Source organism: Manacus vitellinus, unplaced genomic scaffold (assembly GCF_001715985.3).
Source record: "Manacus vitellinus isolate BGI_N305 unplaced genomic scaffold, ASM171598v3 scaffold_27_pilon, whole genome shotgun sequence".
Taxonomy (NCBI): Eukaryota; Metazoa; Chordata; class Aves; order Passeriformes; family Pipridae; genus Manacus; species Manacus vitellinus.
The window spans coordinates 11,105,235-11,131,560 of record NW_021940039.1 but is presented as its reverse complement, the minus strand read 5'-3'; the positions used below and the strand labels follow the sequence as shown (position 1 = coordinate 11,131,560).

Genomic DNA, 26,326 nt, shown 5'->3' with positions numbered 1-26,326 from the left:
TCCAAGGCCAGGTTGGAGGGGGCTTGGAGCAACCTGGGCTAGTGGAAGGTGTCCCTGCCCATGGTAGAGAGGTTAGAACTGGACAAGGTCCCTTCCAACCCAAACCATTCTGTGTTCTTTGCGCTGCTTTGGCGTGTCCCCACAGCCCTGCATGCAACAGCAACCACTCACTATGAGCTCTCCTTAGAGATCAGCAAATAAAAATCTCAACCAGAGACTCGAAAGAAGCAGAATTTGCCATGACAAACTATCCCAGAGTCTGTTGGTATTTAAGGACTGCTGTGCAGAGCCACTGCACACCAAGGGCTCAGTCCCCGTGGACGGGGCGCGGTGCCAGGGTGAGGTGCTCTCACACTCAGCCCTCACACTCAGTCCCGCACAAGTATCTTTGGAGGGCAATTCGCTCCCTCAACAGTGTCTGTCGAGGCAGAATAATACCAGCTGTGCTTCCTGGCCAGAGCCTCTGCAGCACAAGCTGCAGATTACATCGGAATTGCCAAACCCAGGATAAACAAAAAGATTAAGAGGGCCTTACCCTTTGTGTTGAACAACTCCACTCTGAAGCAAGAAATCACAGCCCACATCATGGGCAGGCACAGGGCTGAGCCCTGTGTTTGGGTGACGGGCTGGGAGGAGTAATCAGCTCACTCACACATCTGGGGAAACCACAGATGCTCTTAATCACAGGTTTTCCTGACCTGTAGGCGCTGACAAATTGCATCCTATGGATGAACCTTTTATTAAACCACAGAGGGTTTCCAAATGATATTCTCTTTCTCAGCATTCCCAAGTCATCAAAATCCAGCACACGTGACCCTTCTTAATTCTTCATTTAGATGGTGACACAGCTCTTTCCAAAGAGGTTTCAGGGCTGAAAGGAAGTAAATGGAGATGTGATGTTACCTCAGTGGAAAGCAGCTCAAAAGCTGAATCGGGGGCTTTGAGAACTGACATTTTCGAATTCTTTGATGATCGCCTCAGCCCTGTTTGAGTTGAAGATGCTTTTTTTCCTAAGTGGCTCCTGAGACAAACCCCTTGCTGTCTGCTGGGGCAGAAACATCTCACAAAATATGCAGCCTTTAAACTCTACTGTTTTTTCCCTGTGCATGAGGAAGGACAACTGGTACTTTTAAATGAATAAAATGACTTGCTCGGGCCCCAAAAGGTGACCACAAACAAAATTGCCCTGGTTCCACTTCCATGCCGCTCTGGAGCAGGAGATAGCTGCTCTCCTCTCAAGTGAGTGAGAAAGATGATGCCTGGCAGTTCTCATCATCGTCTGGACCGACAGCGCAACCCACATAAAAGAGAAAAAGAAGCCTGCTGATCAGATTGGTGTGGCAGAGGCTCATGAGAGACATGCACATTTTCAATCTAAACGACAGCTTGAGGGATCTATATTACTAATTATTGACTAATATTGCCAGAATTCCCAGGCTGGCTTCAAAGGTTCTTGCAAAGTGCCCCAAGCAGAGGGTTTCCATCTCATCATAAGGCCTTTTTCTTTGTCCCTGCTAAATGGATTGCTCCATCCCAGGCTCCCTCTGCGTAAATCAGCTTGCACATGATGAGCTTTGCAGCAACGAAATTTGTTACCTCAACCACAAAAACCCAGAAACATTTGCTGCAACTGTCAGAATGCTTTTGCACCTAATTTAAAAAAAAAAAAAAGGTGGTTTCCTCTCTTCCTTCCCCCTCTTCCCCGCCTACTCCTAATCCCTTGCTAACACCTTTGTAAAGGCTGGGGTGAGTGGTTTGGAAACTGAAAGAGCAGGGAAGGGGGGGGGGGCAAAAAAGGAGAAAAATATATCAGATCTCCAGACAATGAAATCGAGCAGCTATCTCTCACATCCTGCAGCACTGAGGCTGAGGTCATAAGTTAAACAGGACATCAGAATAGGTGATGTAATTTGCTTATTTAGGATCAGAGAATTCAGTGAAGTGAAAGAGACAACCTATTTGAATTTGCAGATAATCCCACCATCAATGCAGGGCTGTTCAGATGCACAAACTGCTGCTGGAGCCTGAGATCTTTTTTTCCCCACACATTTATTTTTGCAGGGGATATAATTGCAATCATTTTTACTGGCAGGAAAGCCTTGAAACCTCACCTGGGATCAGCCTCCCGTTGTGTTAGGTATTGTTCAAGCAGGGTCCCTGCCCTGGCCCGCTTAAAGACTAAAGGGTCAAGTCAAACAGAGGGTGGGAAAGGAAAGAGAGGCCCAGGGGAGGTGGGGGGTGGCATAGCCGCCCTGCAGGACCCGGGTCCCCCAGCCGAGCTTTGGACTCAGAACTGAGCTGAGCAGCAGCTTCACTTCTGAGGAAAGGCAGCTTTTCTGCGGACAGACAGGCTTTCCTGGCTCCAAATGTGGCTGCAGAGCCTCACACCAGTGACGGTTTTACAGCAGAGTTAGAATCCTTTAACCTCAAGATTCTTCCAGAACAGAAGGAATTTCTCAGCGAGCCCATAGAACACTGAACACGCTGTTTTCCCTTCAAACCATTGTGATATAAAGATTTAAAGCCAACAACTTGCAGTGTTTATCTCCTCAGTTTATCACCATTCAAACCGTGATTTCACCCTGTTAGTGTGTGAGAAGTGGCACTGCCAGCCCTGCACCTCCATTGATCTGCTTCCACACAAGTGTTTTGTCACTGACAAGAACTTGGTAGGGCCAGACACTGCACCCCAGCCACGGAGAGTAAAATGTCCTGAGACCTCGGGCTCACCAAGCAGTCAGTGATGAGGCACTGGCAGGTCCATAGATACAGCCCACACCTGCTTTGGGTGGACCTTCAATCAGACAGCACGGAAAAGCCGGATGGCAAAAGCCGCACCACTCATCCAGGTAATATCTGCCAAAACATGTCTGTTTCCAAGAGTTTCTTTATGAGACTGGAATGTCCTCCTACTGTCCTGACAGGCCATACCCAAGTGTCGCAGCAGGATGTCCCCAAGCAGGGACATCCCACCTGCAGCACCAGGAGGGATGGGAGACAACAACCTCCATGAATGGAGGGACCTGGGGAAGGAGCCAAAGTTCCCACTGTGAAATGACCCAGCTGTCAGCTGCCCATAGCCATGACTGCAGCCACCCAGCAGCCACCTTCCTTAGCAAGTTTTGGTATTTCTTTCTTTTTTAAATGCTACTTCTGTGTTAGAACTCCCTCCAAGCTGTGGAGAGCAGAGGATCACTGGCCTCACATGTGAGCCAGGCTGTGAGCTGGCCCTAAGGCTGCCCACAACAGACCCTGACAACTCTACAGAGATGTTCCTGACTACTGTAAGGGCTCATTGTTCTGACCTGATCATGTCAGAACGCCCCAAGCATCATTTCACATTGCCCCTTCCTGAAGGAGGTACTTTCGGATATCTGAAATACAAGATACTTGCATACAAGATATTCAAATGTGTGCAGAGGTGACAGGCACAGGACATTTGCATTTCAAATAGAGGGAATGGGTTTCAAATATTTTAAGGCTGTGAAATGTAGAACTTCTCAGGGGATTTTTTGCATGTCACCAAAAGACAGAATTAATCTTATTTTTACTCAACCCCCCTAAAACATTCCTCGCCAAAGGCAGCACCAGGCCTGGCTACAGCTGCTGTGCAGGGGTGGTTTCTCCATGACTATCACCAAGTCCTTACAACACAGCACTTGAGAGATGCATGGAAAGAGAAGGCCATTCCTGTGCCATCACTGACACCTTTGGCTGTAGTCCCCACTCCTGGAGCCTTTAACTGGAGCAACCAAGCCAAAGCCCAGCTCAAGAGGGAACAAAATGCTGAGAAGCCCCTGGGTGACATTCCCTGGGCACTTGCTGCTCTAAATCAGACAGAAGTAACCAGTATTGGCCATTGTTCTAACAGAAAAAAACACCAGTATTTTGGCAGGGTGACAAAGCAATCCCATTCTTTACGTCTGCAAAAGCGAGCCCCTCCGTCCCTGCTGAGGGAGATGACAGAGGAAACATATTTTCCAGCAATCTTGGGTACAACATTGAATTGGAACCTATTTTTACCGTGGGCTCTGCACTACACGCATTAATTGTTACGACAACAATATTTGCTGACATATTTACTCCAATCATTTACAGAACAGAAGCCCAGGAGACAAAACAAGCCCTTGCTCTATGAGACAGAGGGAGGCAGGCAGGATGCCACATTGCTTCCTGTGACACAGAGCGAACGCTTATCTGTGATGGGTGATGGGGTCCATAACCCACCCCTGCACTGGCGACCAGCTCTACGGAGACAAGGGAGGAGAGTGGCCCATGTTATGGATCAGTATTCCCCATCCTCTTCCTTCTGCCTAGCATGGACACAGCAGCACTCAGTTGTTTCTAGAGCCCCGCTCATATGCCCAACCTGCTCCCCACTTCAGGGACAGCCAAAACCCTCTGCCAGCCCTCTGCAAGGAGGGGGCAGGGCTCAGGGCAGTTTGGGAGCCCTGGGGTCTGTAACCTGGCCCCAGAGCAGCACGGGCAGGCTGGCAGGCACAGCTCAGCAGTTTCAGCATCCAGACTGCATTCTAATTAAGTCCAATTAGGTTTGCAGAGAATGAGGATGTTTTAGAAAGAACATACAAAAGAACTGCTGAGGTCTCTGTTGGCCACTGAGGCCCCAGAGCACCCTCTTCAAGGCAGAAATCTGCCATTTTTGACAAGGCTGTCAATATTGCACAGTGCTGGAGGATGATCCATTTCCATGTGCTGCCCACAGCCCCCCTCACACACAGTCCACAGACCATTGCAGTGCCTGGGCACATGCAGCTGGAAGAGCTTGGGTTCTCCTCCAGAGCATCAGTAACATTATCAGCCAGACTTGTGCTGTCTGCAGAGGACAGTGGAACAAAATAAGCTCTAAAAGCCTTGAATGTAGGTAAATACATGATTCAGAACATGGAGAGGTTTGACAAATCAGCATCTTCCCATGCCGAGGGGTATAAAACATGCAGCTGTTCCACCACCACAATTTACAGGGAAGGCATTTCTCCTGGAAGTAAGAGAACAGTTAGTATATATTCCTAGCCAGATTGATTACCCCTATTTATATTGTAAACCAAGACAGCATGTACTAAACCCATAGAGTTAACCAGTTCCAGACCCCAGATCCTGCTGGAGAGGGGTCAGTTTTCCATCGGCTGCTGCACAGTCTTGTGCATTTATTACAGAGAGTACAGGGTTTCCTGCAGCATGGTTTTGTGTGTGTGTGCTGATTCTTGTGGTATTTCAACAACCATCAGGAGGAACACTGCTATTTTATGGGATGTCAGGGAATCGGAGAATCCATGAGGTTTTTTAAAGTTTTGTTTAAAATCACCAAGAAGCCAGCATGCCACTGTAAATATGTATAACAACTGCAATCTGCTCTGGGACAATAAAACCACAGGATTGAAGGCAGTATGCTATATCTGAGTATGTACATTTATCCTGCAGTAAGATCGACCCATATTCTGTCGATCCGACCTGCAGGGTGTTCCGTCAGCCTCCTCTCACAGCAACCTGCCCAGCTGGACAACCCTCATTTCCTCTCTAAGTTACAGATCCAGTTTCAACATCGAACAGCAGATATAAGCAGAGGTCTAGGACATGCTCTCTGGTGTGTCTGCTCAGGAGTCAGTGCTGCTCCTACACTGCTTGTGCAGCTCCACTGGGCCAGGAGACCCCGGAGCTCAACCACAAGGCATTGAGCCAGACTCAAGGGCTTGTTTATCCCTAAGAGAAAGCTCCTTTTCTAGCCAATTTCCAGTTTCTTCTTTTTCTCTCTTTAAACACTGATAAGATGAGAGATGTTGGAGCTGCCCGTTGGTTTATATTACAGTTTTTGGAGGGATAGGTTTCAGCGTGTTGCTGTAACAAATATAAGAGTGAAATTGGAAGAGATGGTGATTTGAGCTAACACAATTAAAATTTATTCTTAACAACAATCCACAGATACACAGTGCCAAACACAATCTAGAGTCATCAACTAGCATGGACATGAATTAACCTAATAGCTTCTGAAAGAAAAAGAAGTCCTATGAAAAAATCCTCCTATTAAAGTAATTAAGTGTTATCAGAATCACAGAGACATAATTAAACGCAGTTCATAATTAAAACAGCATGTGTCCTAGACAGAGAACACAGCAACAAAGAGACTATAACCATGACAGTCGATGCCAAAACACATGCCAAGTACCAAAAATCAGAAGAACAGGCGAGTTTCTAGCAAAGTTGCAGATTCAGAGCCTCTGCTGCCATGACTGAGCCATCACCACTCTGAGGGACGTGAGCGCACTCAGAACTCCTCAGGGCTTTGCAAGGGGCTGCCAAAGTTGAAGCAGAACTCTTGGGAACCAGGAACACACTGAGTGCAAGGCCCAAAATACCGAAGAAGCGTCTGCTGTGCAGGAAACAGCGAGTGAGAGGGCCCCAGGACTCAAACCAGCCTCGTCCTACCTGGCAGCGGCTGAAGATATCACTCAGGGACACCTGGACGTTGAAGTGCTTCAGAACCTGCAGGGCCTGTTCTTTTGCCTTTTCTGAGCAGTTCACAGAGAAACACCTTCCTTCTCCCACCTGGGACTGCAGCTTCAAACCAAAAAGACACTCAGTAAGGCATATGTGGGGATTTTCCTGATACACTTGGTTTGGTTTGACTTACAAATAATGTTTGGAGTTAGTATGTCTTTACAGTCTGAATTTTGATCTAACCAGCACAGTTGGTAATTTAACAGTCAGTCACTGCTGCGGTAGCTCTGACTCCTGAAGCACTGCAGTATTTTATAAACATGAAATATGATTTAGCTTGAAGAAAAGGAGGTTCAGGGGGAACCTTCTCACTCTCTACAACTCCTTGACAGGAGGTTGGATCCAGGTCAGGGTCAGGCTCTGCTCCCAGGTAACAAGAGGAAACGACCTCAAATTGTGCCAGAGGACGTTTAGGTTGGATATTAGGGAAAGTTTCTTCACTGAAAAGGTTGTCCAGCCCTGGCACAGGCTGCCCAGGACAGTGATGGAGTCCCCATCCCTGGAGGGATTCAAAAAACATGTGGATGGGGTACTCGAGGACACAGGTTAGTGGTGGTCTTGGTGGTGGTGCTGGGTTAACAGTTGGACTTGATGATCTTAAAGGTGTTTTCCAACCTTAATGATTCCATGATTCTGTTCTACAGAAGATGGAAAATCCTGTCAGTTTATAAGTTGGTGCAGTGGTGCTAACAGGGGTAGCAAGAGGAAACTGAATTAAATCCCAGCTATCAGATGAAATCTGGCCAGATCAGTGTGCCAAAGCACGAGGATGGAAATGGTGTCCAATGACCCCTCCAACCCTTCTGCTTCACAGAATGTTTAAGTTCCCTTATGGTCAAAAAATTTGAAGGGGTTGACGTGGACAGTCCCTCAGTGTTTGTTCCACATTTAGAAGAGAAGTCTACATCTGGGAACAAGCACTGGGAAGTTCCAGACATATTTTTATGACCATGCTGAGTACTCACAAGGTGGGATAGCTGCACACCAGTAAAGGAGCCTGGCAGAGCCATCCTGTCCTTGCAGAGGACATCCAAAGGCAAGGGAACAAAGGGACCCAGACATTTCCCAGGTCAGTACTGTACACTGGAAATAGTTATTTTCCTTCTACAATTCCTACACAGAACTTTGAAGTTTAAGCTTTGCCAAACAAGATTATGCTGGATGCTGAATTACTTATAACATCAGCTGTAGGCTCAAGGAACCACAGTCTGGATGAAGAACCTGCAGTGTGACACAACTGCACTTGCCTCCATGTCTCATCGTGGGGGGAGTTTTCTTCCACACTCAGCTATGACATAGGAAATCATCAACCCATATTCTGCAAATACTCCAGCTGGCTGATTGAGTAGTTGGGAGGTTTTGTACTGACAGTTTGTGACAGAGAAGTCCTGCACTCTGGCTCACGTGAACAGAACTCTGGCTCATCCAGAACAGTTTCCCTCTTCCAAATGAATTTTTGGGCAGTAAAAAATTGCTACCTGGAGCAGGTCATTACAACATTGCAACCACTGACTTGGCAGGTTCAGCAGATCCCCACCAACACTGTCTGTGAAGGGCTCTGAACAGCTGGTGTTGAGGGTAAGGTTGGGTTTTCTTTGACTTTTTTGTTTATCTATAGGAACACAAAACCTCTACAGTTTCCATCAGGACCCTCGGGGACTTCCAATCTCTGCCTTCCAAGCCTGAAGAAATGTCTTTACGTGTTGAAACTGTCAGTGTGGAGCCAGTCAGTAAACAAGAATCTCTGGGATAAAAAGCACAGGAATGGAGCTGCCTTTCACCTGCCAGTGAGGTCAAACAGAAACATTTTGTTCTGGATTGCTTGGCTTGACTTCCATATCTGCCCCCGACAGAGAGCAATTGCTCTCCCCACTGATGCAGGACTGAGAATAAGTATAAAAGAATATTTCACCCCAAGCTCTGGCAGTTGAGAACAGCAAACCTCTCAAGACCCTTAACATAGCTTTTAGTGCAGAAAACATGAAAAAGCCAAGCCAGCTGTTGCATTCACATGTGACTTTTCCTCTTCTCTCCCCTGCACACCCCAGACCATGCAGTGATACAATGCCAGAAACACGGCAGCAGCTCGGAACACTTACAGTCTGATATGGGAGTCCAGAGGTTAAAATGACTCTGCCTTCCTGTCGGGCAATCTGGAAAAAACAGTAAAAATCCAAATGAACAGGGGCTGAAGTTACACTGTGTTCAAGAGAAGGTGAACTGGAGATCCTGAGTGTTTCTCTTCGGTGTCAGCCCACACCTGGCCTAGAGCTCTTGAGAGCCATAGCAGCTCAAGGTCTGGCTCATCCATCCCATGTCCCCTCCCTGCCAATCCCTGCCATGTCTCCCATGTGCTGGAACAAGCTGCATCTGCACTGCAGATGGCCCAGGGAACCATCCCACCTTGAAACAATTCTATCCAAAACCAATCTTTTATATTTTTCCCTTAGCCCAGACTATTTCGATTTCCTCAATCTGGGTTACAAAGAAGCAAACACTTCTGCTACACAGGGGAGAAAGGAAAAACTAGCCTAAGCAGGTCATTACAGCAAAAAAATGTACCATGAAATGTGTCTGCAAACTTCATATCATTAACAGAAAATGCTCCTAAAAGAAAGAGGGTGTTATTGTCCCAGCAACCCAACACACAGGAATTATGCACCTTTCTGGGCTTCGAGGAATATCTCCCTTAGAGTTTATCACATCCCAACTTGTAGTCCCAAGCTTTTATCAGAGATCTGGTCCTTCAAGTGGAAGGTCTGCACTGAATTACCAGAGGGCTCATCGCCTGCACTGCTGACCTTCCCACAGAGCTAGAGACACTGCAAACGGGTTGGTGCCAAAAGGAGACACTAAATCTGGAGCTGCAAGGATGGAAGTGTGACTGACCTTATGACTGAATGACATTCCTCCCTCCCTCCCCCTCCTCCTCCTGTAGGAGGGAAAGAGCTTCATGGCCATTGGTGACAGGAGGATTCCAAAGGATTCCCATGTGAACCAGGACTCAGCTCTGATCCTGTTGACAAGAGATCAGTGCTTTGAGGTAGGCATGAGGTTATCTTTCTTCTCTGGTTTGGATTCTGTTGGAAGCCCTCATGTTTTTCACTGATTCCATATGTGTGTCGTGGAGGTCTCTCATCTAGTTCAGAGTTCAGCAGCTCTCTCTGGATCACTGTCTAACCTTGGCAGGATAACCCATTTGACATCAAAGTCCTGCTGCACTTTCCACACAGATGACACCACCAAGCATAGCCAGGGAACAGCAGAAAACCCAACCATGACTTTTAAACTCTGTCTTGGACAGACATTTTTTTAAGACCCACTGGTTCTATGGCAACATGAAACAAGGGGGAGAAGGCTCTGAAGGTCCCATGCAGGCAGCTAAGCAACGTTTTTTTTTTCTTTTTTTCCTTCTTGATCTTTTAGGTAGCTGCTTTCCTCCTTTTTTTGTGAAGTCACTCTTTGGCTGCCCGTTCTGCACTGACAAAGCAATTGGTAACAACTTCTGAAGCACCTTCCTACAGGTAGAATTACTGGATTTCTTTCAAAATCAACTCTCTCTCTCGATGAAGGAAAAAATCTTTAAGAACAGGAACCTCGAAGGTGAGCGGCAGAGGCACCCCATGCCATCCAGAGGCACCCCATGCAATCCTGCTTCACACAGTTTGGGTACAGAGCAGCCAAGACAGCATCCTCATAGCACATTATTGAGAGAAGTCTGGTAAGGCAACAGCAGAAGTTCACCACAGCGATCTGCCAGCAAGGGAAAAGAGATGCGAAACTCCTTCAGACCCAAGTGTGCTTCAGGGTAAGGCTGAGGATTTCAGAGCTGGAACACTCCATTCTGACTTCCTGCATCCAGGGTTAATTAGTTCAAGCTTGATAAATCCCCTTATCTGAACGGCTCTGCAGAGACAGGCAAAGAACATCAAATAAAAAGGAGAAAAGCAATAACTCTTGGAGCATGTTTTTCCGCCTCTGGAACAGGGACTGGGAGAAGCATGCAGAGCCAGAAAAGCCATGTGACAGCACACATCTGACTGGGACCAAAGAGGCACAATTCCTTCTATTTCTCCAAAAGCAGTAGGGAAGGTAGTGCTGGGACCATCGAGAGATGTGTGGTCAGTGATCCAAACAAGAGGAAAGGAGGGCCCAGGGCAGCATTTTGGAGTGGGTGTCAGGAACCTGTGCCCCAGCCCAAGTGCTGCAGAGAGGGCATTGGCCTCAGTTTCACAATCTATTACAAAGATAACATCAGCTTCCTCAGACCTTCTGGATAGAAAGCACTTCCTTGGTTTAGCCCTTAATGTGCCTGCCTGTTTAGCCAACTTCCATCCTGCAGAGATGAATGAACCCAAAGGAATTACTGTCAAAGAGACCTGAAAAGGCAATGACTGAGGAGAGAGGGCAGAGAGCCCCTTTGCTTCAAACCCAGCACCAGGATGATTTGTGACAACCTGAAGGATCCTGAAGTAAGGCCAAAAGAGGTTTCAAGAAACAGCAGCACAAGGCTCTGGATTTGTAAGTTAAACTTTGCCAAGTCTGTGCAAGACACATGTTGGGCAATGCCACATGCTCTTTAAGAAGCAAATTGCAGTCGAGGAAAAGCTGTGACCCCTTTGCAGTGATCCTGAGCCTGGGCCAGCAGATGAAGAGGGAGTGGACAGAAAGTGTCTGCCCCAGGATGTGTGGTGGGAAAGCGCTCAGACAAGGATCTACCAGACAAGTGGATCACAAAACTCAGTCCAACCCTCGAGGGAGGGTTATCCCAGGCTCCTTTAAAACAGACAGTAAACCAAGAGTTCAACAGCTCTGAGCACCCTCAGTCCAGCCCCACTGATACTGCAACCCTAAACTTCTCTTCAGCATTCCTGAAAACTATGCAATAACCATGAGTTATCGCATGGTTTTGTAATGTGGCCTTAAGTATCACACCAAAACCATCCACCCAGTTTTGTTTCTTAATGCAGACTTGTTGGTATCAAGGTCTCCGACAAAACACCTCCTCCTCCTGCTGACCAAACATCACAAGCCAAGTCTTGATCTTAAAAGCAACACAGGTCTTCATCTGCCCTCTGTGAATTTAGCTCCCTGACAGTCTGTGCAGTAAAAACACCAGCAAACCTGAAGAATGTCATCTACATCAAAAATATGGAAAAAGCTTTCAAAGCTGAGACAATCTAATCTCTTGTCTGAGATTAGATTCCCCCATTATGTGAACCTCTGCTCACTGCAGTATTAAAGTCCCCTTTGTGTTCCCTGGCTCCAAATCAGTCCAGGGCAATTTAGATCTGGGTGCACAGTGCTCTATCTGGCTCCTGAGATCATCCAGCCTGACCCTCCTCTCCAACTCGCTGGTTCACCTGGAGTTTTGGGGGGTGGGTGTAACCTTGTAAGGGAACCTTCGACAGCATGGGAGCTGCAGGAAGCCAGTTTTACCTGCCTTCTGGTTATTATCACACTTCAAAAGGTACCGGGTTTGCCTTAGCGTCAAAGTATTCTTAGAGATGAGGATGATTTTGAAGACCAAGAGCAAAGTCCATTAAAAAAATAAAAAAACCCAACCCTCAACTCAACTGAAGCAGCTTTGAGATTCCACTGAGTCTCTTATTAGAAACCTAAGAGACTACCAACATTTTCTTAAAAACCTCTTCTCTACTCCTGACGTACATTGCAGGATCTACTGTAGTCACTTCAGGCTGATGGGTGATCCTTTAGGTTCAGTATGAGAAGCATCTGTCTGATCTACAAAATTGCAGAGAAAAGAGGAACACCCATTGAAACTTTCCTATCTTCTTCCAATTATCCATCTCGAAAATTCAAAAGATAGGTTTAAGATTCTCTGAAAGGAGAAGTTTACAGAAGACAATCTGGAATCATAAAATAGTTTGGGTTGGAAGGGATCTTTTAAAGGTCACCTCATTTCAACTCCCCTTCAGTGAGCAGGGACACCTTCAACTGGATCAGTTTGCTCAGAGCCTCCTTCCAACCTGACCAGAAATGTTTCCCAGGCATGGGGCATGGAAGACCTGGGTAGGAACCCTTACAGGCACAGGACATGATTTAAGTAAAGAATCTTGTATTAATTGGAAATAACATGTTGCTTATGAAATAAATGCAACGGCAAAGGGTGGCTCACCAAAACATGGCACCTGCACCCCCCGAATGTGCTGCATCACAGAGATGGAATCTCTGCATTCTTTACCTCAGGGATCACCCTGGGCTGGAGTCAGAGTCCTGGGGAGGAATGGCTGGATGCACACAGCCCTTCTTCAGAGAGGCCACACAGCAGGGAGCCAGGCTTGGGTCAATCTGGGCCACTGCCCAAAGTCCTGCAGAAGGACCTACCCAAGGTGCAGGACCGGAGCAGTGCTGCCAGGCAAGAATGTGTCAGGAAAAGCATGTGCTGGATCCCATCTCTCAATGTACACGCTGCTAATGTCAGGTAAAGGAGCTCATCCAGCACATCTGGAACAAATTTCATCCCCCAGCTGCATTCCTGCTGTGCCAGATGTGTGTGCAAGTGCTACAGCAGGTAAGTTAGTGGTAAAAACAGCACTGGATGAGAGGGCGTGGGAAAACACCTGTACTGCCCTTCCCCAAGAGGCTGGTGCTCATGGACAGAGGCTAAAATGTTTCTGTAAGGATGGCCTGTGAGCTCTTTGCCTTTCACACAAGAACAGATTTCACCACAGACATTTTCAGTATGAGTTTCTCCTATTTTTCCATTTTTAAAGATTTTCTGTGTCTGTGCTTATGACAGGTAACTTTAATCAGTTGCTTCTCCAGTCAAATCCTGATTAAATAGCACCACTAAATCACAGACTGCAAGCTGGTGGCACCTCACAGGAGATAAACAGAACCATAGAATCACAGAATCATTAAGGTTGGGAAAGACCTCTAAGATCATTGAGTCCAGCTGTTAGCCCAGCACTGCCACCACTACATATGGACAATCAGGGGGGATCCAGTGGCTTGTGCTGTCAGAGGTCCTGCTCTCACATGCCTGCACATCTGAGATTGCAGATCTGGCACAATAAACTCACCATGACAACTGATGTCCAAGATAAAACACTTAGCCAATAACAACAGCACAACATAAAGCAGAACAGAGGACACAGACTTCATGTCCATGCAACAGGGACCTCCTGGGAATGGGGGTTCTCAAACCAATTCCTGCCACGTGCACTAGTCTAAAACAAAACATAAATCAATTCCAGAGCTGCCCAAGCACAGCTGATGAAGTTCGCAGGCTTTTAAGCTTGATCCCAAATAACAGAGGGTGAAGGACCAGACCTACCTGCCTATCAATACTTGAAGCCACTTTAACAAGCAACAGGAATGAGAACAATACAGAGCAAATGCCAGGTGATGCAGGAGTTCTTGGCACAAGGAGATGCATAATATGACTGATAAATCATTTGAGCAAAAAGACTTTAATGAAGAACAAACACTAACTGTACACACTTATGTATTCCTAGTGACACTAGTTTGAGATTGTGCTGGGGCAACACCCAAACTGTCTGTCTTGTATTCAGTGACCTGGATTCAAACCCCCTCCTGGCCTTTGCAATACCATTTCCAAGTTTTTGGGCGTAGGATGGTCAACACTCAACTTTGATTAAATCAGGACAAGCCAGATATAAAGCAGGGTGGGAGGAGTCTATTTTTATCTTTGATTATCCAAGCCCAGATCAAAGGCTCTGCAATACAGTAACACTCCAAGGGCTTTTGATAGTGAAAGGATGTTTGTCCGGTCACCATAGAGAAAGCAATGTCAAACATCCTGTCCGTGGCACGATAAGGTATCAGGATGAGAAGCGGAGACGGGGCTCTGGGGGAAGCAGTGAGAACTAGTTTGTTTAAATGACTTGTGCAAGTTTGGCAGGGAGGAGATATTAATTATTTCTGCAGAAGTTAGAGCCTGCCCCGGACTCAGGCCAAGCAGACATCTGAAGAGGAAACATCCTGCACACCAAGCCGGGTGATTCGCGCACATTTGGTAGCACACACTGTGTGGGCTGGATGTCTCCAGTTCTGGCATAGCAGAAATATGTCTGAAATGAAGCAGCACATGTCTCTCCTCTGGGAGGCAGAGGATCAGAGTTCTTATAGGAGCCCAAATCAATGTTCACTGTCCCCATGTATGTTAGAGACTCTTCCTTTTCCAATTATGTCATAGCAAGTTGTGGCTGATCACCTTTGAGTCACCTCACAAGGTGGTGGCCAGCCAGGACATTACATGGCCATTGATTATGGACATTTTCCCTTCCATAATGAACAGCCATCTTTGGATTATGGTTCTGCCCAACTAGACACAAGGACCTGGACACAAGGCAAACAATTACCTTTCCTGTAAGCCCAGACTGGAATCCATTAGAAATCTAAGTGATTTTTGGGTTCCTTTCACTGACTTTTGTCTTGTTGCAAACACACAGCCTCCCCAAAGACACTTGGTCACATCTTTGGGGGGCTGGCATGAGATGATCTTTAAGGTCCCTCCCAACCCAAACCATTCTGTGATTCTATGATCTTCACACTCTGCTTGTGTTCTTCTCATGACTTCAACTGCTCTGGCTGTCGATGACATAAACAGACATAAATAAGAGTGAGATCACAGCAGTCTCTGCTCACCTCTCTACTGGAAGCAGAGAACCAAGCCCACCCACCACTGCAGGGACCAGCTGTCACCAGCTGCCAGGTGGCACAGCTTCTCAGACTGACCCAGAGAGCTGGGACCCAGCACAGGCACAGGAGGAGGCGCCTGCAGGGCAGCTCCTGCACCCACTGCCTGTTGGGCAGAGTGACAGCCAGTGCAGCTCCAGAGCAGGCAGCAGCCATCCCCAGGGAGCACAGTGGCAGCTGTGAACATGCACATGTGTGTGCCTGACTCACCTCAGCAGCTTTCCTGTGGTCATCCTCGTTGTCCAGCATCCGGACATCCACACCCAGGCAGCGCAGGTAGCGCCCGAGGCCCTGCAGCATGTTGTCACAGACCACGCTGAACTCCCTGGGGGACACAGGGGCAGGGGCACGGGAGGTCTCCATCTGGGATCCTTGGCATTGCTAGAGAAAGGCAAGAGACCCATAAACAGCAGAAGGCTGATTTCCAGTACTTTCGTGTTTTACGTCCCTGCATTAACCCACCGCAACAAATCCAACTGTCTCCTTCCACCTCTATCACACCGGGCTCTGCAACACCTCTAGATCCTCCTTCCCTCTTTCCACACTGCCCACTGCCATGTGGGTAGGAGGCAGCACATGATGGGGCTAATTCTGAATTAGTCATTGTCTCGCTGGCCAGCTGGCCACCCGATCCAGGGAGCTGCAGCCTTTCCCTGGAGAAATGCCAACCTGGCCTTCAGTGCTCTACACAGACATCCACCTTCATGAAGTCACAGAAACATCGTCAAGGCTGCTGTTCCCCTATGGAATTAGTGTGCAACTAATAAACATGTGCCAAAGCTATGATTTGGGAAGGGGATCACACAGACAGAGGGAGAAACAGGTAGACAAAGCAACCACGTCAGCTCTGTTATCTTTGGAAGGTTAAAAATAGGCAGTGCCTAAATTCTGTTTGTTTTATTTCGAATATCTGCTGCTGGGGGAGTTCCTGCACTTGGAGGACTTCAGCGCTTGGAGGCTCCCAGAAGTACAATAGCTAAATTCATGGAGAAGGGAAGTTATTAAGGAACTTCCAATGTTCAGCTTTTGACTCCAGGAACTTGAATCAGCTGGGATGACTGAAGGACACAGCCAGCACCTATGCAGGGAGTCAGCACTGCAGATTAGCCCTGCAGGAGCTGGCTCAGGGCTGGGAATGCTGTGGCACAACATGCAGCTCCACCTGGGCTGACCCTGGGAACCAGGTCAGATCCAGGAGCTCCACTGGTGGGAGGCTGCACCTCCCAGAAGCTGGTCCACGACCTCAGGGCTCTGCAGCACTGGGCAGACTGCACTGTCACCAGCTCCTGCAGGACCCTGGTGGATGCAGCTGGGACATCAGAGGGCTGGGACAAGGGATCGAGCTGCCCCTCAGTGCTGAGGCAGTTGGAAGACACTAACCCTGGCTGCTGCTGCTGCTCAAACAGATGTGCAGGAGCAGCAGCTGGCCCTCACCAGTGTTTATGCAGTGGCCAGCACTGTCATATGTAGCTTTTTTCTCACGTTTCATGCCAGCAGAGAGCAAAAAGCTTTATAAAGGAGAATAGAGTCATTAGCCCCACTTCAGATAGTGGACCAGGAAACACTGGGAAAGAGAGTCTGGAGTCCTGTAGGATGCAGAGTCAGGAGAAGTCTGCTTTTCTTGGCGTCCCAGTCCAGGTTTTACCAACTGCCTCTCAGTTCATGAATCTGACTGTACACAACACAAAGATGACCCGTGGGTTCCCAAGGTAATTCAAGCCTGAAGTACTCACTTTTCCCATCTCTGCAGCAGCCAGTCAGCTCTGCTGTAACACAACATTCCCATGAACAGAATGCTTAGGGAGCTACTGAGTAGCTCCATGTTTTACTGCCTGATGAGGACTAAGGGGATGCTGCACTTCTACACCCTCCTGACAAGGTGGATACAGTCAGTAACATCTCAGCCCAACCATGGAAGGTGGCATGGACTTCAGGAACTCAGCACACATTTGGAGCTCCTCAGAAGGATACACAGTTACAGTCAGTCTTCTCAGATAACAAACAAAATGGGGTTTCTGCTGAGGTTTCCAAAGGTGCATAAACCACTGGATGGTTCCATTTCAAAAGTAAAACTTTATTATTGAGAGGAACCAGTCATTATTCTAAGATACTTAAGCAGAGTCATACAGCTCCAAGTTATGGCCAGTGGAGTTTTAAGGCTCTGCCACAACACAGTCTACTGGGAGAGGCCAGTCCTGGATTGTGGTGCTGTGCAGGGAGGCAGAGACAAATCTTCAGCAGGAAGGCATTTTTGATGGATCGTTTGCTTTCAACTTTGCACACTTGTACTCCAGACACAACTAAGGAGACTTTCCCAGTGTGAAACTAAGGTGTGGAAGCTTAGTAAAAGAAAAAGTAAGAAGGTCAGAATTTTAAACCTCTTGGATGCAACACCTTGGTCACAGAATCCAAGCCCACAGCACTGAGGAAACGTGGAAGGAGATTTCCACCAGCAAGGCTCACTGGACTCTGCACACAGATCTGCACCAACACTGTGCAAAGACAAAAGAACCTCAAAGAGCAGGGAAAGGAGGCAGGCCAAGGAGAAAGCACATCATTCCAGGGAGGGAGGGATGAGGAGGACGTTTGCTGCAATAGTCCTGAGAACAGGCTGCAAATGGGCCCGCCGTGCATAGCTCATGGTATGACTGAGAACGAGCAGGGTATGATTTACAGGGGTCTTGAGCAACAAGCAGCTCATTGAAGATGTTTACAAACCTGTCCAGAAGGTGACAGTGCTTCTTGTTTATTCAGCTGCTTCTTTGCCCTGGGTTTTATGCTCCGTTTTCCCACTAGACTCTCCATCAGGTCTGAGCTCAGCCCAAAGCTCTCTGGGTCCCTGCAGAGCCTCTCGTAGATCTCCAGCAAACAGTACGCGTCGGAGGCTGAAAGGAAGGGGATATGAGCCTCACCTGGTTCCATTCAAAAGTAAACCAGAGGCTTTCCTGATGCCAGGGAGAGCCTCCACCTTTGTAAAAGCCACTGTGAACAACCTGTGAAGCTCCAACTCACTCACGTCCTACCCTGTGCTCCGTGACTGATTCATGAAGCCTCATAATTGAACACAGTTACAGAGGGTCCAGGCAGGATCTTCAAAGGTGACAGGCTCTGCCCTCTCCACTCTAACACAATGCAAACTGTAGTGTGGCTGTTCCAACCACCACCTGATAGCTCCAGCCAGCCCCTGCTCCTCATCATTGTCCCTGAGCCTGCCCAGGGTTCCTCACCACATCTCTCAATGGGAAGGGAACTTCCCCACTAGATGCAATATCTGAAAAGGCATTAACTGAGCTGTTTGCAATCACCTGCCCACATGCATTGTTGTGTGGCTCTGCTCCCTGCAACGGGAACTGCCAGAGTCTCCCAGCCAGTTTGACAAGTCCTAGTGATTAACTTTTGTGGGAACTGTGTCAGCTTCAAGGATAGTTGAATTTAACAAAGGGCTGGTTTGCTTCAGTAAAGACTGTCCTTTGATGCCCCAGGAAAAGATTTAGACCCAGACTTCTGACTCTGGGATAATCAGCAATAAACTCCACTCGTCCCTCCACAGTCCTGATTCTGTGCTGCAGTTTCTGACACCACGTCTGCCCATTTCTAACCCGACTCTAACAAGCGCTTCACTGTGACAAATGAACACAGCATTTGTTTCCCCGAAAGGCTGTGAAATGAGGCAGAAGGAAGTGGACTTTCTTCCTTTCAGTTACTGAGAAGAGTTTCCACTGAGGTGATGTTTCATCAGACAAAATCTGCAAAGCACAGGAATTCCTTCATAAGGGAAATAATGAATCATTGGACAGTTTAAACTTCAACCATTAAAGCCATGTCCGCAAAAGGACAAACAAAACATGTGCTGACTCCTCTGAACAGAAACTAATCTGCAAAGCCATTCTCTTCCTTTGCTACTTAATGACCTTCCTGGTGACAGAACAGCCAAACACAACCTGTCCTGGACACCTGTAGCTCCGTGTCACTGAGCAGGGACCAGACCTGCATAGAGGATCTGCTCCTCCCGGAGAGGCCGTTTCTCCCAGTTTGACAGCTGCTCCGTTTTATCCAGAGGTTTCCCCAGCACATGGTGCACCAGGAGGCTGAGTCCCTTCTCCTGCTGCCTGACCCCTCTCTCCTCGTGGCTGTGCTCCGGGGACAGTCCATCAACCTTCCGGCCGTCCTTCCTCCACTCACTGCAGCCCTTCTGCAGCTGATGGAAACACAGAGAGAGAAAACACCTGGTTATAAAACAGCTTCTCCACCACCTCGTGTTCCAGCGGGTGGGGCCAGGCACAACTCTATCACGTCCATCTCCTGCCTGGCATATTGAACCCCGCTGTCTCAGACAAGGGCTGGGATGGCATTAGATATAAACAGCGTCAGGTTATTTGTTTAACAAACACACTTGCTGGAGAGAAATCTGTTTCATAGCCAAGGAAGAAAAAAAAGGGCATTGTTGTACAGCATTGTACCAGAGCTGCAGGGCTGGGACTGGGGCTCCTCAGAGAGCTCTGGGTGCTCAGCTGTGCTGGAGGCTGCTAGGCACCCACTCAAAAAAGAACAGCAGTGGCAGTTCAGCATCTTTCTGCTCCTTGTCCCAATGAGAAAAGGCATTCCTGTGGCACCCTGGGCAGCAGCCCTTTCTGAAGCTGCCATTTCTCAGGTTAAACTGAGGCAATAGCTGTTGGCAGGTATGTCGGCCCCTGCAGCACTTCCCAGGTTAAGCTATCAGTCCCAAAGATCTGCTTCACCCCAACCCACAGCCTTAAACACACTCTGTACATTTTACCCATGAAAACGGTTGTGCTCAACACTTCTGCAGACTGCTAAAAGCTCCTGTGTGCAAACCCAGGGACAGCTGTGCTTCAGCTGACCAGAAATTCCTGTGCTGAACCCACCAGCAGCCCTCCAAGGAACATTAGAGTTCTGCACAAATCATTAACTCCATCATATCTGCTTCAATATTGCATGGTCCTGGGATAGCAGAATTCCTACAAGAACTTAGTATTAAGTTCAACTTGTGCTCAGAAACCTTGCCCTGGCTGAATGGAGTTTTTATGAAGGCTGTGAAAAAGCTGTCAATATTGCAAGCTTTAACCTTTTAGCTGATGAAAACAAAATGCTTCTGTCTTCCTTTACAGAATCCCAACACATCAAACACACTACAGGAAATGGTCTATTTACACATGTAGCTGCATCCCTGCCAATCCAGGATACAAACAGACAGTGCTATGGATTCAGTACAGTTATCCAACAGTACACACAGGAGACACAACTTCCCACATCTCGATGTGTTCATCCTTACTTGTTTGTCCACTGTGAGTAGATCCACCACACCATGCAGTTGCTTCTCTATGTCTTTCAGAGCAGAACAAGTGGCTGCAAGGCTGCTGAGGTCTCCAGACATCCCATAACCTGGAGACAAAAACAGCCCAAATCACACAGGTAAGAAAACTCAGGTCATGGCTAAAGCACTGCAGCTTATTCTACTTCAGAGTCAAAATGCTGACAAAAGATACACAAACACTGGTGGGAAGACTGTTCAAACAGGGAAAAAGACTGGCTCCCATCTCTCCTCTTCCCAAGAGACACTCCTGCAGATCCAGGGAGAGAAGAGGTGGATGAAAAATGCTGAGTTTAAGATCAACTTATTTAAAATCTGGGAAGGTAATTATGAATTTGTCCTTGAAATCCAGGCTTTGCAAATCCTGCCAAAAGCCTCCAAAAACCAGGTATGGTAATTCAGAGAGCTCTGGTGTCCAGTACAACAGCTCTGGGGCAAGGACAGAGACATCCAGAAAGCTCTGTCTGCCAGACTTCCCTAAACCAAAAGGTTTGGGTGTCAGTTGGAGCTTAGTATGGAATTAGGATAATCCCAAGTCCAAGAGTGCAAGTTAAATCAGAAATCTTGTCTCTGATCTGAAATGGGGAAATATAATGGCATGAAGCTCTGTCAGGGGAGGTTTAGGTTGGATCTCAGGGAAAGGTTCTTCCCCCAGAGGGTGGTTGGGCACTGACCAGGCTCCCCAGGGCAGTGGGCACAGCCCTAAGGCTGCCAGAGCTCCAGGAGAGTTTAGACAACGCTCTGAGGGACAGGGTGGGATTGTTGGGGTGTCTGTGCAGGGCCAGGGGTTGGACTGGATGGTCCTTGTGGGTCCCTTCCAGCTCAGGATATTCTAGGGTTCTGTGATTCTATATTTCTATCATTCCCCTGGTCACCCTGCTTCCTGGCCTGGCAGTGCCTCAACACCCAGGGCTACGAAAGCTGATTCCATGGCAAGTGGATTTGGAGAACGACAACTCCAAGAAGATCTAGGAATGACAAAAATGACAAAGCAGGCTGTGTGAAGCCTCAGGGTAGGGAGAAGAGAGGTGTGTTACCTAGTTTAGTGATGGCAGCATCTGAATAGAGCATCTGGATGAATCGGGGGAGCTTCTCCTTCTCCTTCTCCCCTTCCAGCTCAGCTTGCTCGAGGAGCCGTGGCAGGTCCAACAGGAACACCTCATCCTTCACTGCCATCTGGAGGAGGGCAACACGGGGCTTCCCCACCATGCCAAAGGAAGGCTTCCACTCCATGTCAACGCCAACCACCTGCCCAGGCTGCAACAGACACCTCCTGCACTCAGAGACTTGCTGTGCTGGAGAGGGGCCTGGAGAGTCTGTCCAGGACACAAGCCTTTCCTTTCCAACCACGGGAGCTCTTTGTGCAAACTGCTACAGAGACAGTAACTCCCACAGCACCTGAGTACCCCGGCGGGGACCTTTCCTGGCACAATTCCCGACACGTTCCCCAGATCACACAAACCTAAAGGAGCAGCTATTCTTGGCTTGGGGAGGGAGACATTGGATGGCAGTGGCCACATCCAGCTGTGAGTACAAGCCTGATACAGAGTTCCTGCTCCCTGACCCTGCAAAGTCAATCCCAGGTAACACTCACCTGCAGCACCTTCTCCCAGCACTGCAGTGTCTCTTCCCATGTCTGTAGGAAGTGAATATTTTCCCGTGAAATAGGAAGCTGGTAACAGTCCTTCTTCTTACAGTCTTCATAATTATCTGCTTTTGTGGCCTCTTCTACCCTGCACAAAATCAGATACAACAGTTTTAAGCCATGCAATGGGAGAAAATATTGAATTTGAGGAAAAGTGGGAAGTCTCATGCTGTTTATTTCACCTCAGCCCACTCTTTTCCCATGACACTTTCTCTTACCCACTCTTTCCTCACTTTCCCTGTAATCTCAGTCTTTCATCTTAGAATAACAAAATCACAGACCGGCTTGGGTTGGAAGGGACTTTAACGACCATCTCATTCCACCCCCTGTCATGGGCAGGGACACCTTCCACTAGCCCAGGTTGCTCCAAGCCCCATCCAACCTGGCCTTGGACAATTCCAGGGATGGGCCAGCCTCAACTTCTCTGGGCAACCTGTGCCAGGGCCTCCCCACCCTCACAGGGAGGAATTCCTTCCCAATATCCCATCCAACCCTGCCCTCTGGCAGTGGGAAGCCATCCCCCATTGTCCTGTCACTCCAGGTCCTTGTGAAAAGTCCCTCTCCAGCCTTCTTGTAGGCTCATCCTCTCTTTCCATTCCTTTCCCACGAGCTCATCATGCACATGCACTGTATCCACTGAAGAGAACACCCACACCACTTGCTGGAGTCAGAGTCCAAGCCTGTCCTCAATGCTCATCCTTCTTGCCCAGAACCTGGATGACAAAATTGGGCAGCTGTTTCCACATTCAGGGATAACACATTTTAGATTTAGTGATTCTTGCCTTCGAGCTAACACAGGTGCCTGCTGGTGTGACACCAAATGGAGAGTCAGCTCTGAGCAGCACTCTGTCCAAACAGGAGCCTCACTGTGCCCCGCTCACACAGCCTCTCAGACTGCTCCACACTCAGATCCCCATCAGCTGGGAACAGGGGAATCTGCCTCATCACTTTATAGTGCAATGGCTTGCGAAGGCTTCACAGACCTCCCTGAAGCTATCCAGCTTCTCCTCCTCCATTCTCTTCCCTGTAAAATGGTCACATAGGATGCACAAGGACATTTGTCCTACATTGCACAGGGATGAAATAAAAAAAGTTCAGAAACAAAGATTCAAACCCTTCTCTGTTTTGGGGAAGGCAGCAGCTGAACCCACAGAGTGTGTGCTGTGCTTGTGCTACTCCCTCCGTGTGGGTTTCTGATGGCACCACACAGAGAAACTCAGTCTCTGTGTATTAATTCCCTGGGAATGTTGGAAGATGTCTGCAAAAATGAGCTAAATGATTGCCTACAACAGGATCTTACACAGCACATTTTCTGTTCCAAATGCAGCAGTCTCGTGAAATGCCCTCAGAAATGAAGGTCAGCGTGTTGCTCTGGCGGCTCAGCCAGATGATGCAAAGAGAAACTAATCAAAAAGATCCAGCTACTTTGGATGTATCACACATTTCTGGATAGTCTCTTTCCCACAGAAACTTGAAATGGTTCATTATTTGAGAAACTATTTACTAACCCTGTGTTTGGGAGCCTGCGTGACTAATTTCGTAGCAGAGCAGCTCTCCTTGCACAAACACTCTTTCCAGTGGGTTTGTGTGCACGGGGAAGTCAATATTTGTGTAAAATATTTAATGAAGGTGTGTAGGCTCAGGTCTCCAGGAATATTCTCACCTGCAGAGCTCAGGAGCCCCGTGTGGTGTGACCAGAGACAGATGATGTCATTTACATGCTGGTGCCACCTTGTTCTCTGCAGTGTGAACTCCCTCTCTGGGAACCTGTGGCTTTGTTGGCTCAATAAACAAGGCAGCCAGACTGTTTTATGGGGTTCCATGGCTCTGCTGACTTTATAGCAGCTACTATAGCAGGTATCATGACTGGATGAGTAAACTGCAGCATAAAGGGTTTTATTCATCTGTCCCAACTCCTCATGCAGGGCAGAGCACATCCTCACTGCCTTGCCTTCCCTCCACCTGGTACAGCACAGGATTCCCACAGCACAGAGATGTAGTGATGAGTTTTATCTCTAGATGCATAGTCTGTGGCTCAGCCACACTCCTGTAACCATCCCTTTGTGTTTTGAGGGCTTGTCCCTCATGCAAAAACCCCCTGGCTCCCAACTGGCAGCTGATGCAGCTTTAGAAGGGAGGAGGAGGAGAAGGAGGAGGAGGAGCAGGAGGGCAGCTCCAGCAGTGCATCAGAGCAAGGCAGGAGCATGTCCTAGACAGACAAGAGTTTCCTGCGCTCCAGAAAAACCACGGACCCTCTGGAGAAGTTGTTCTTTGCAGAGAGTGTTTCGATCTGTGTCGTGTTTCCTGAGGTGACATGGGGCCTGAACAAGAACCAGATCTGCACTAGGAGAAACAGTAGATCCACAAAGCCATGATCCATGAACATGAACAGTTCAAGGCCACCTGTGAGACTTTCCCAAAATCATCAGCTTTAAAAAATAGTAATACACCGTGGTCTCATTCACCTTTAAGTTAGTCCAATCCATGCTCCAAAAATACCAATTTAGTTATGAAAGCATAAGCACCTCTTCATAGGAGACTGAAATAGGCTGTAATATTGAGGACAGCAAATCTGATGATAAATCCATCGGAGCAGATAGTCCTGCTCAGTCTCAGGCTTGGTCTTCTTAAAATGGTCTCCTTATTCCACAGAGAGGTGTTGGCATTAATCAGGCAGCCAGTGACAGATCCTAGCTGTTACTTGGAGTTCATAATTCGGACATATGACCCCAGGAGGAAAGTCCTGCTGTAAGAACATCAGGTAAAAGGACACTCCCAAATCACCTGCACACAACTGCACGTTTGCAGTGACAGGAGGAAGCCCCAGCCCACACAAGGTGACCATGGGTGTGCAGACTCGTGCACCACTCGTGCCAATAGGGCCCTGCCTCTGCTTCTCATCACAGGCATGGTGCTGGAGTCCCCAGCTTGCTGGTCATGGAGCAGTGACCTTCGACTTTCTGATGGCTTTATTCCTCCCCAAACAGGCAACATCCGAGGTCATCACAGCTCCTCCTGGACACACAGTTCATTACAACTCAGATCCACACTTCCATCACATACACTGAGAAGTTCAGCTCCCTACGGGAAGTTACTCCCTCATATTAAAGGCTTCAAGGGCCATGTTTGCAGGTTGCTGAAGGTACGGGCTCTCAGCTTGCACAAAGTTGTCAATGGTTACCTCTTGGGAGTGGTCAGAATTTTTCCATAAACATTTCTCTAATCCCAGCTCCCTTCTGAACCAGAGACACCAATCTCCATGTCAAAAAAACCCAACATGTTTCACCAGTGAGGGTAAAAGAGAGATATGTGGAAGGTGGAGCCAAATCCAGTCAAGCATAACACCCTGGAATAAGGTGGCTGATGTGTTCAACGATCAAAGAGTTGTAAGGAACCTACTGCTTCCTCACTTTGGTTTTTGGAAAAAGCCTTGACTGTACCTGGAAACATGTTATTGCTCCTGGAATGACAGCAAAGCTCTGAGCTCTGCTGCACCACAACCACAGCCCACAGCTCCTGCATTTGCATCGAGCTCAGGGATAAGTCCTCTTCCCTGCACAGGAATCCAATTAGATGAATTCCTGCACATGAATGAGCAGAGACCAGCAAGGTGGTTGGGTAATGACTCTGACCCCAAGGGCTGTGGTGGCCTGCAGCCTGGCAGGGGTTTGGCTCAGGAACAGTGTGAGCAGAGTTCTGGGCTGTGTGTCAATGGGCCTCATCCAGCCTGAGGTTCTAGATCTCCTCTGCAGCCCTGGGTGAGATCCTAACAGGACCCTCATGCAGTATCCACTGCCAGCTCTGCAGGTTCCTCAAGACTTTTAGTAGGCTGAATATCTGCAGGAGAAAAAGGGTTAAAAAAGGGTGGCAAACATGGCTGTCTCTGAAGAACTTGATTAAACACAGAATCAGAGAATCACAGACTGGCTTGGGTTGGAATGGACCTCAGACATCATCCAGCTTCACCCCCATTGCCACAGACAGGGACACCTTCCACTAGATCAGGTTCCTCAGGGCCCCATCCAACCTGGTCTAGGATGGGGCAGCCACAGTTTCCCTGGGAACATCTCATGGATGCAGTCACTGAAACATGGCAGGTCTGCCAGTGCTCACCAGAGTGTAACAGTGAACTGGGGCTCAGCAAATCACTT

At 48.1% G+C, this 26,326-nt stretch overlaps 1 protein-coding gene across 1 annotated transcript in view; it reads right to left on the bottom strand.

The window, feature by feature from the left end:
- The window catches only part of EXD3 (exonuclease 3'-5' domain containing 3), a 275,317-nt gene that overhangs the window by 115,568 nt on the left and 133,423 nt on the right, over nt 1-26,326 (bottom strand). Inside the window, exons 12-19 of the mRNA XM_029960619.1 lie at nt 22,125-22,263; nt 21,568-21,787; nt 20,492-20,601; nt 19,186-19,396; nt 17,917-18,083; nt 15,409-15,579; nt 8,613-8,666; nt 6,442-6,573 (exon numbers count right to left, since the gene is read on the bottom strand). Coding sequence (XP_029816479.1) covers nt 6,442-6,573; nt 8,613-8,666; nt 15,409-15,579; nt 17,917-18,083; nt 19,186-19,396; nt 20,492-20,601; nt 21,568-21,787; nt 22,125-22,263 — 1,204 coding nt within the window. The remainder of the gene's footprint in view (nt 1-6,441; nt 6,574-8,612; nt 8,667-15,408; nt 15,580-17,916; nt 18,084-19,185; nt 19,397-20,491; nt 20,602-21,567; nt 21,788-22,124; nt 22,264-26,326) is intronic.